The following is an 11,254-nucleotide window of genomic DNA, read 5'->3' as shown; positions in this document are numbered from 1 at the left end:
GTGGTTACACCAGCGACTACTCCCATAATAACCCCTATAGCTACTCTTATAATGACCTCACTTTTTATGGCTATGCTTGTGGTTATGCCTCATATTTATGTTTATAACAACTTTCATAGTAGCTTATACACATAAAAAGTAACATTACCTATCAAAAATATTGTCTTCGCTCTTGTTAGGTTAAGTATTCCACACATATTTATTTGCAGGACTTTGAGAGCTTTGTTAATTCATGAAAAAACTACACATTAATATTAATTATTGGTCGAGTCCAATCAAGCTCCAAGTAAACTCCATCTGACTCATATCAGAAACTCATGCCCCATCAGCTTTAGGCGGGTCTAGTAGGGCACACCAGCATCAGACAACCTAGCCATGACCTAGCTGACCTGATCCTCTTTTTCTATCATTCTCACTGTTTTCAATGTTTTATGGTGTTTTATAACTGTTTTTATACAATGTACACCTCTATAAATAAATATTAGGTCCAATGGCCTAATATTTCGCTTCATAGCAACAAACATTTCAAAAAAAAAAAAAATCATCACTTTTCATGTTTGCGTTTCTTACTTGTAATATTCAAAACTCACATTTCTTCTAAATAATGCCCCCTGATCAATATATGCATCGCTAAGGCCAAAGATATAATGGCCTGGCAGAACTGCAGGCATGTGTTTTGTAAATTAAAAACAAACATAATCAATAAAAGCCCCAAATTGCTTGAATTCAGACAATCAACATGAGCTTAGACTGGGGACAGATAAATGTGCTTCCCCTAAAATAAAATAGAAAATATAGAGGTTCATTTACAGCAGCCCTCTAGATGGATTTGCTGAGTAAGACTTTCTTCTATGGTTGGCCTCGCATTCAAAATCTACACTTTGAATTTTATCCGAGGCAGACGAGAGGTTGGAATTTTAATAACTCAAGATTTTATTCACTTCAACTGTTGTTGTTACAAAAAGAAAAACAAAACGGTGATGAAAAAGGGATCTTTTCCTTCTCTTACATATTAAAACTGAACCACCGTCAGGCAACTTTGCTCCCACTGATTATATTTTGCAACACTTCATGTGCTTTTGCCGGCAGCTTTGCCCAAGGAAGTAAAGTTCAACCTGCCAGCACAGGGAAAGTAAATATATTTTCAGTTTGCCTTGCAGGTCCCAGCTAAAAGGTGGTCAAATATCAAAACCAACAGTCTAAACTAGAGCAGCTGCCTTCCAATTAAAATTTTGTTCTCACAGTTTAGATTTTGCTTTTTCCATAACATTGAAATGCCAACCTGATAAGTGGTTTCGGTTGTGCCACAGGTGGAGCTGAAGAGATTCCGTTGAACAATGGTGCCATAAGTTCAGCAGGCTTCAAGAATACAACAGACAAGAAATGCAAGAACAGTGTCAGATTTCAAAACAATTTGGTCAATCCAATGCAGGATGGCAAAGAAAATAAGCAACAAAATGTCAGGGAACTTCCATCAAAACATAGGAGCCATAAAAAGTGTTATGCAGCTCATTATATCAAACAAGTATTCTTGTACCAAAATTTTAATTTCCCTAAAATTTAATTTAAGAAATCTTTCAGCATACTAAAACTATTTTACTTCCAATTTGCATGACAACCATGGTAAATGGTGATGTTTGTTATATTGAGAATAGATGTTGAGCCTTTCATGTATGCTAAACAACCAAAAGGCAGGTCTATCTCTGGTACCATTTCCCAAAAAGGTAATTGTAGAATCACAAATTTCAGCTTTTTTCTTCACATGAAATGAAGAGGAAGAGAAGAAAAATGCTAGAGTTATATAGCACACAAGTGATTGCAATCAACCACAACAAATATAAAACATTATGTTCTACTCGTTTGTAAACAGAAGATACATATTAAGGGAAAAACAAAACAGACCTCAAGCTCCTCCGAGCCACCATTAGGGTACAAATAAGCAGATGGACCAGCTCCATTGCTGCATGCAACTGCTGCTATAGATTCATTTGTTTGTTCTACTGCTGTATTTGACATTGAAGATTCCACTGGGCTGCCTTTTGCAGCCCACTCTGAACCCTTTCCCTGATTTGTATATACAAAGTCATCTTCGAGCTCATCGAGTTCTTGTGGTAAAGCTTGGTGGGCAACATAAGGACCAGACATTATTTTATCAATTGCCAGCTTCTCCGCCTCTTTAGAACTTGAAGTATCATTGTTAGCTGGCAAACCTTTGCCCGGAAGGTTACATCTCAATATTCCATCAAGCTCACCATTTTGAGCAAAAATCCCTGCTAAATTTTGTGAATTATTTAAGCTTTCTGTTTCATTGTTGTCAGCTTTCTCCCCCTTCAATACCCCTAAACTGTTTGTTATTACAAGGTCACTTTGTGTAGAGCAAGAACTGACATTACCAACAGGACTGCCCTCATGAACTTCCCCACCGGAGGGAAGCATGGCAGCATAGCCCTTGGGATTTCTCAAGTTATTTTCTGTATCGTCATCAATTCGCTTTCTCTTCTTTCCCTCACCTGATCCATCAAGAACTCCTTTGCCTTCAATCTTATCTGCTGAAGAATTATTAGCAACCTTGGCTTCTGAACTCCGCCTACCATCCCAAGTTTCCTTTGATGGACGAGAAGGACGAACCCCGCTTGGAAAAACAAAATTCGGTATGTTCCTCTTTTTCACATGAGTTACACGGATCTCCATTCCAGGCTTCCATAATGTGTACATGTTGACAGAGTTTTTGAAGTCATCAACAGTTATCCTTATATCAAACTGTTCACCTTCATTTACAGGAACTCCTTGTTTGCGTTGCAAGCCCATAAAGTAAGAGCAATGTAAAGGTCTAGATTTGTCTGAAAACTCGCCTGGGTGGGGGTGACATTGGAGCATGTTGTAAGTGTGCCTCTCAATCTACATTAGCAAATTACCATTAGAGATAAATAAAGGATCAAACCAGAAAGAGAGATGAACATAACCAAACAAAAATAATATTTGGTGCTTCACCCTCAGGGTAAGTTGACGGAGACGGGATTCAACCCATCCCTTCCACTGTCTTAAATCATCTTCATTTTCAGCACTGATGTCTATCTGTAGATAATTCTTATATGCTTCAAAGAAGGAAAACGGCTCAAAAAGGGTGTCCCATTCTGCCTTGCTCACCTCCATAGCCTGCAACCACCAGAAGCCATCAAATTAATGCAGATAGTACAGACAGCTCTGAGATATGAGCTAATGCAAAGAAACAAGACATATCTGCAATGGTTATATCCTGATCCACACATACTAGTAAGGGGGGAGAGATGACATGAAACATAGAATCATACCTCACAAATTTCATTTCCTCTCTGAAACTCTTCTGTCATTATACGCAGTGTGCTCGAAGATACATTGTAGCTAGAATTCATTGAAGGATAAGCAGGAGTAATTATAGGCATCAAATGATATCTGTCCTTTGGATTTCTTCTAGGATCCCAAACAGGAAGACCAAGGGATCCTTCTTCGATAGCACATAGCATAACTGGGTTTGGCCAACGCCACTGAGTGTACACCCTGAAGAACCGAGACACTAACATATTTGGGAGTGCATTTGGAAATAGCTGGCATATGCGAGCAACAAGCAACGCCCAATTTATACCACCAAGAAACCCTGAAACCTGCAGATGAGAGATAGGTCAAATACTTTGACAAACAAAGAAGAAAGATGGTGAAAAACATAGCGTAAGATTCAATGCACCATCTCATACATTTGAATATACACCACGACGCTTTGCCCAAAACCTCATGCATCGCAATGTTGTGCGGAAATTCTGCACTTAATGGGGAAAAAAACAATTAGAGACAGTAGAACAGTCAGAAAGCATCAAATCAGAAAACCCAAAGGAGCATAAATTACAAAGAAATGCCACTTGCCTGAATATTTGGCACCAAACGTAAAATCTGGTCAGTAACTCGGCAACCATTGAGACTTCGAACAGTCTGTTCATCTGCATTATGCAGCATCGAGTCTTGTGAAACATCTAAATCCTGTGACAAGTCATTAAATTAAAACAATTTTATCCAAATAATCAAAAACTTGCCACATAAACAAAAATGAGTTCCATATAGGTAGAATTAGTGAGTGGAATGCCATGTCATGTATTTTGCACACTTTTTCTTAAAATAACCCTTCTCCTTCAAATGACTATTATGTTCAACTTTAAAAAAAAAAAAAAAAATAGAAATCTAGATGCTATTTATGGGAACGAGGATTAAAAACTGAGGATTTTAGTGTAAGATGAGAATAATGACTTATAACAACGGAATAAAAAGAACCTGAACCCCCATGATAAAACTACTTCACTCGATTTGCGCATTCAATATAACTTCTACATGCTAAGTAAAGTATATCATGTCATTTGGATCCCACAGATTATACCACCAGGTCTACAAAGAAACATCATATTGGGTCAAGCATGTCATTGATTTTGACCACAGCGACAACAGAGATTCACAGAGAAAAAGAAAATAAAGCATGTTCATAAATAACAAGTACATATAAAACAAACAAAAAAATGTCAAGTTAAACTGTCACTTACTTCAGGAATAACCCAAAGTGACAGTTTAGCATAAAGAAGATCAATAGAAACACCCTTAAATTTGAATCTCATCACTGGAACATGAGCATCAGGCACAGGGTGCAACTCTGTTACTTCAGGCATCTCTGACAACATTCTATGTAACTCACCAAAAAAATCTTCCTGCAGGCAAAGTTTGTAGTATAGTTACATTAATTGAGCATCACCAATTAAATCATACTAGAATAAAATTTGTTGCCCCATAAACAGGTAAGAGCTGATCTCACTTCTCTTGTTGCATGTCTAGGTCCCACGCAAAGAGTATCTATATCTGCACCAGGGCCATGCACCTAAAAAAATATAGAGATAACAATGTCACAAACTGTTACTCAAACGAGTTACAAGAATATAAAGTGGTGAGAGTCTTTAGATCATTAATCTGCACATTCGCCAAGCATCAATGAAACATTACAGCATTTGTTTCCTTTCCATTTTGATGAGCAGAAAATACAAAAGAAAAAAAAATGGAGACCATCACACTCTTTTATTTATTTATGAACTTCTTTTTGTTACAAAGACAAGTCATTCAATACAAAAAGTTATTTTCTTTCCATGGCTCTTACATAGATGAGTATTTACAATTTTAAGCAACACAAGCAGTCCACTTATTTAGTTCAGCTTCAGCATTATACAAACTATGGAAATCACTAAGAAAAGAAAACATATAATGCAACTAAGAAGATTAGATCGAAAAGATTAATAACCTACCCCTAGGCGATAAGAACCAAATGTGAAAATCTTTGCATTTGCTTCTTGCACCAGTTGCTCATTCAACCGTTTAGCACGGCTAATTACTTTAACCCAATTCTTCACAATCTGTTCCATTTTGCAGTCAACATGAAACATTAAGAAGCACTCTACTAAATTACTTAAAATAAATGCTGGAGTATGCAGTTTTTATGCAAGGAGCCAAAACAATCAAAAAACAAGATGCAAACTTTTCTGGCAAAACTTGAGAATAAAATAAAAAACTTCAGACCTGGTCAAGTCTCCCAAGTACTTCCTCTCTACTCACAGCTTCCTCCTGACTTTCATACAATCCCGCATCTTGCAAAAACTAAAGCAACACTCACATACTCAAAACTCAGAACTTACAGAACAAGAATTTATAATTTAGCAAATCACAAAAACAAAACCCAGCAAAGATCGAACCTTTTCGAGTTCACGGGTCTTTGTCACATCGTACTCTGTTGGTCCACCCAATGAAATTGGTTCTGTAATGCCTAATCTCTGCTGCTGCTGCTGCCCGTTATTTCGATTGATTAAACCTGGGCTCCCCATTGCTTTTTTTTTTATTACCTCAATTTTTTTTTCTATTCTTTTATGCTTTTTTTCTTTTCTTTTTTGAATATGGGGATTGTTAGGCACGATTTTTTTTTTGTTTTATTGAAGATAATCTAATGAATATACCTCAAAAATAAACAGAAAAAAATAAAGAACAATTAAACAGAAAAAAATAACAATGAAGCAGCAATGATCGTTGATTGTACAGTACTTCTCGACTGATTAGAGCTACAATTAATTAAAAGGGGCAAGAATATAACAAGCAACCTTTAAAATTCAAAACTTTAAAACCAAAACCCTAGATTTCAATCGAAATATAAAATCGACTACAGTACATCACCAAAAAAAATTATTGGGGCAGAATCAAACTCCTAACCCTAATTTCGAATTCAACAGAATCAAATTGATAACATCCAAATACACCTCCGCGATTACGTCCCTTGCTAATCAAAATCTTCAATCGGTTGAACCTCAACCGCTCCAATTTTGGACACTGGCACGATTATCGAGGAGAAAATATAACAAATAGAAGTTTAGAATCATTGATATATTCTAGAGCGAGAGTGTTAAAAAGAGAGAAGGAGAGCTTACACAGGGAAGGACGTAGATAATTATCGTTATCGTGATTATTTAGCAGAAAATTTTTGAGATTTTGTTTTTCTGTGTTTTCTTTTTAGGAGGGAGAGAGAGGGAGAGGGAGAGCGGGGCCCTGTGTATTGTGTATGTGTACATCGCTGGCGGTGTTATATATATATATATATATATATATATATATATATATTCAATGAAATAGGTAAAGTGTGTTTTACCCACTATTTTTTACAAATATTTCAACTTATATTTTGAGAGTGTGTTTTGGTATTGCGATAGCTATTGTGGTTGTGGTTTAAAAAAAATTGTTTTATAAAAAGTACTTTTAATTGAGGTTGGTTTGAAAAAATAGGTGTTTGGTTAAAACTATGGTTAAAATTGATGTTGAATAAAAAGTAGTTTAATGTGTTTGGTTAAGAATGCTTTTAAAATTAAAGTTATAAAATAATTTTAAAATATATATTAATATTGATGGCTTTTAATTTAAATGTTGTAGATTTAACTATTGTTATTATTTCATGAAATAAATAATACTTTATATGAAAATATTTTTTATTATTCCATTAAACTATCTACAATTCTATTACGTATAAAAATTCATCCAATAAGAACTATAATTTCTATAATTTTTTAAGCTTGCAATAAAATTAGATAAAATATTATCAGGAATAAAATTGATTTGATATTACAGTGCGAATGAATTTAATTCACTCTACACTAGTTTTTCAGGAAAAAAAATATTGTTTACATGACAATGCAAGTAAATTTAATTCACTCTAAACTAGTTTTTTTTTAAAAAAAAAAAAAAGTGTACAAAAAATAAATATATTGATAAAAAAAAAACTACTCACGGAAACAGTGCAAGTAAATTGCACTGTGTACATAAACTCTCAATTGTAAAAAGCAGCTAGGAGCTGCTATGCAAAATTCATGTTCAAAACGTGAATTGTCATGGGGCCCACCAAAATTAAATTATATTTTTGATATAACCAAACATGATGTTTGTTGTGGTTGCTTCAAACGCAGAAGCAACCACGCAAACAAACGGACTCTTAAACTATCTTTAAGATTTATTATTCATTATAAATAAAACTAGTCAGTATGTCACTATAACGCGAGCTATTATGTATTGGAAATGAATTCACTATAAACTACATTGTTTTACACTATAGTACAGATATTATATACTGTGAGTATTTTCCCTGTGGATTGCACTATTTAGTGAGGGCATGTGTTAAGCTACAACCAGCAAGCCCCAAACGCCAGGTTGGAGGCATGCTCCCTGGAGCTGCGGACACCTAGTGCTTGGTTGACAAGCCTAGACGTTGGGCAGCCACATCCCAGGCTACAACCACTTGGCACTCGATCTGCCTAGCCTATGTGCTAGGCAAACCAAGCGTCCACATGGTGCTTGGGTTGATGTCTGTGTTAGAAATATTATTATTATTATTATTATTATTAAATTTGAAAGAAAATATTATTAGTAACATTGAAAACATATTATTATATATATTATAATTTTTGTGATATTTTTTATAAAAATAAAAAGTGAGCCCGTGATGTAGTATTAATAAAATACTAAACAATTTTAAGTATTAATATAAAAAAATATTATAATTTGTGTTGTAAATATTATTATTTTTCTTTTAATACAAATAATTCATATAAAAAAATATTATTATTTGTGTTCTAAATATTATTATTATTATTATTTCTCATGTTATGTGAAAAGGCCTCTCATTTATTTAACTAAGTCATCGATACTAATTTATCATATTCAACTAGCAAACCCATTTAAATAAAAATAAATATTTTGTCAATAGATTTTTATATTTTATTTATAACATTATTTATATTTATATTTATATTTATATCTAAATTGTTCATGGTCATCCGCATAATAACAAAAATAAAGAAAAATTACATGTAACATCTTAAATTTTAGTCAAAATTGCACATACCTACCAAATCTTTAAAAAATTACAGTCTGCAACCTAGGTTAAAATTACCATAATACACCTATATATTATAATAATTAAAGACATCAAATGACTCCTCATTTCTCTTTCTCTTTCTTTGACTAACAAACAATGTAGAACTTGTGATTTCTTCCCAATCAAATGACAAAATTACTATTAAAGTTGATTTCTCGTATGAATTTATATTTCAATGTAGTTGTTTGTACTGAGTTTGTGTTAAAAGGAGTCATGTTCATGTTTATGTTAGATCTAGTTCTCTAGGTATAAATTTTTATTTACAACAATAAACAAATTTGAAATCAAGATAAGAATTTTGTAAGTTAGAAAATTTCAATTGAAATTTATTAATATTCAGATCTTTGAAAGAAAAAAAAACTAAATTGAATAAAGCTATTTGTTTTTGTATTCAAGATTCTTAAAATTTGTTTGGTTTCTATAGATTCTTGTTTCTTGATTATGGAATAAATGTTTATATCATGTTGAGTTAAAGTATAATGAAAAGAAGAAAACCCTGAATAGGTAGCAATGGGTAAAAATAAGATTGTTATCTCCACCGCCACCAACAACAATGGTAAAATAGAAGATGTGCAAAAGAAAAAAATATCAAATACAACATCACTAGAAGAGATTAGTGAAGAAAATTTTAATAAGTAAGAAGTTGCTGTAGTTAAATGTACTCCTTTGAATGAAGATGTGTTTGAACTCACCAATTTTAAACATGGTTTAAGTTTATCAACTTGTCTAACTATTGTCTTTATGTCCGAACCAATGATCTCTTAAATATTAAATGTTAGCTTTAATTTGTCTTATTATTAAGTGTCTTGTATTTGGTTGTCATTGAATTCTTTTGGTATTTTCCTTTTTAAATATCTTTATCTATTTTTCCCGATATATATATTCCATTTCACCACTTAATTGTGAGAACTTGTGTAAAGAATATGTATGCTCTGCTGATCTAATTATAACAACTTTTTTGTAGGAAAATAAAGAATCAATGTTTGGCTGATAACCATTATTTTCCATGGAAGATTTTACAAACCTAACACCAATTATTAGCATGGCATGGACATTAGTTGCTTCAAATTTAGCACCACCCGGTAAATGATGAAAAAACTTTCATGGCTTGTTAACTTAGTTATGCATCCAACATTCTTCTTTTCATTCAAAATAGGGTTAAACAACAATAACAAACAAAAATTTTGGATGGTAAGAGATATGTACAAGTATCAAGTTGGAGGTGGATACAAGTACAATCTTTCTTAAGAATAAGTTGTTCAAAATAAGCAATTAAATAAGTTGTTTGTTGAGGTACAAGTGGATGATAGTTCCAAGAAATCTTTGGTGTCTTCTATGAATAGTAGTAAAGAAGATAAGAGATGAATATGGTTAAAGTTATTCATATTGAGAAAAAGGAATGAGATTTAGAGAAAGGGGAGATTGACTTGGATTTAGAGGTGAAAAGTGAGGGAGGAACGACAAGAGTGTTGATGTTGAGAAGAGGGTGAAGTCTATTTAAAGAGTGTTAGTGTGATTAAAGATAACAAGTAAGTGTGTGATTTTACTACTAGAAGTTTGTGAATTTTTGTAGAAATGAAGATGATGATATTTTCTCTTTTTAAACAATTTTAATATTGTGAAGTGTTAATATGAGGATCTAGATGGATGATGTAGATTTAGATTTTAGGTGGAGGTGAAATATGGGCATTTGTGGTATTTTCATTATTTTAACACAACAAGGGCTCTTTAGTCATTAAATAAAAATAATAGCAAATATGTAAACAATCAAATAATTTTTTTGATTTTTTTGGCATGTCAGGTACAAAATATAAATTATTACATGCACATTAAAGTTTAGGATGCAAATCATAATTTTTCAAAACTCAACAATTTCAACTAAACTAAAGGATGCCAATGGTCATTTTCCTCAAAGTTAATTATAAGAAAATAACAAGATGATGCAATAATTGCATATGTTGTTGATGTGAAAAGATAACATAGTTGTAATATCTATAAAAAGTAAGGAAATTTTGTTTTATGAGCTGTTTGGGACAATGGTGATGGTTGTTTTTTAAAGTATTTCTCGTTTCAAAATGCATCAAAATAAAGTTTTTTTTTTTTTTAAAATTTATTTTTAAATATTAGTACATCAAAACGATCTAAAAACATCAAAAAATTAATTTGAAACAAAAATAATTTTCAATTTAAAAAAAAAACTCCTATTGAAACACTCATTTAGATAGAAGGGATGTATGAACACGAATATTAAGGATTTGCTTTTGCATTGAAGGGAAAGAAAATAGTGAAAAATGGATGAAGTTTATGTTTTCATAATAAGGATTAAATATTTTATACTTTGAAAAAAAAGTATACATTTATATAGAAAATAAATATCGAACCTTAGAATAAAAGGTACTAATTGCTAATGAAACTATTTAAAACTCATTAAAAAAAAAACAATTACGAGATTCTAATTTTTAAGGGTCAAAATGAAATATTTAGTAAACTATAAAGGTTATGGTTTATTTTTCTCTCATGATAGTTATCGTGTTGATAATGGATAGCCTTTGTTATTTAGTTAATCAACTTGCATCAACATTAATGCTATTTATCTCTTAAAATGATAAATAATCACCAAATAAAATATTTAATTTTTATTCGTTATTTTTTGGTATTTCATATTAGGAGAGTAGTACTTGAACCAAGACATCAATCACTTAAAGTTGTCAATTTTGGTTTGGTTGGTGTTTCGTTTTTATTATTATTATTATTGAAACGATATATTTCAGTTCCAAAGCATTT

General features: G+C 32.3%; 1 protein-coding gene across 2 annotated transcripts; it reads right to left on the bottom strand.

Moving 5' to 3' along the window:
- Positions 1-696: 696 nt before the first annotated feature.
- Positions 697-6,614, bottom strand: LOC118037352 (nuclear poly(A) polymerase 1). 2 transcript variants are annotated; one of them, XM_035043310.2, is made up of 13 exons: positions 6,477-6,614; positions 5,754-6,378; positions 5,581-5,658; positions 5,310-5,417; positions 4,829-4,891; positions 4,563-4,724; positions 3,898-4,011; positions 3,732-3,794; positions 3,312-3,641; positions 2,992-3,156; positions 1,903-2,898; positions 1,283-1,359; positions 697-1,115 (listed from the first exon to the last, which is right to left on the bottom strand). In XM_035043310.2, the coding sequence occupies exons 2-13, from the start codon at positions 5,880-5,882 to the stop codon at positions 1,070-1,072; spliced, it is 2,331 nt and encodes a 776-aa protein (XP_034899201.1). In that variant the 5' UTR covers positions 5,883-6,378; positions 6,477-6,614; the 3' UTR covers positions 697-1,069. The 2 variants fall into 2 exon arrangements, with proteins under 2 accessions (XP_034899201.1, XP_034899202.1); XM_035043311.2 differs by having other exon boundaries at positions 5,754-5,935.
- Positions 6,615-11,254: the final 4,640 nt, after the last annotated feature.

Source organism: Populus alba, chromosome 15, assembly GCF_005239225.2.
Source record: "Populus alba chromosome 15, ASM523922v2, whole genome shotgun sequence".
Lineage (NCBI taxonomy): Eukaryota > Viridiplantae > Streptophyta > Magnoliopsida > Malpighiales > Salicaceae > Populus > Populus alba.
Note: the sequence above shows the minus strand (reverse complement) of the source record. Positions and strands in the feature narration are given on the sequence as shown.

Coding starts and splice junctions, on each gene's coding strand:
- LOC118037352 (XM_035043310.2), bottom strand. CDS start 5,882: ATGGGGAGCCCAGGTTTAATCAATCGAAATAACGGGCAGCAGCAGCAG. Junction 4,892..5,309: donor TTGGTTCTTATCGCCTAGGG/GTAGGTTATTAA, acceptor ATATTTTTTTAG/GTGCATGGCCCTGGTGCAGA. Junction 3,795..3,897: donor GTTTGGTGCCAAATATTCAG/GCAAGTGGCATT, acceptor CATTAAGTGCAG/AATTTCCGCACAACATTGCG.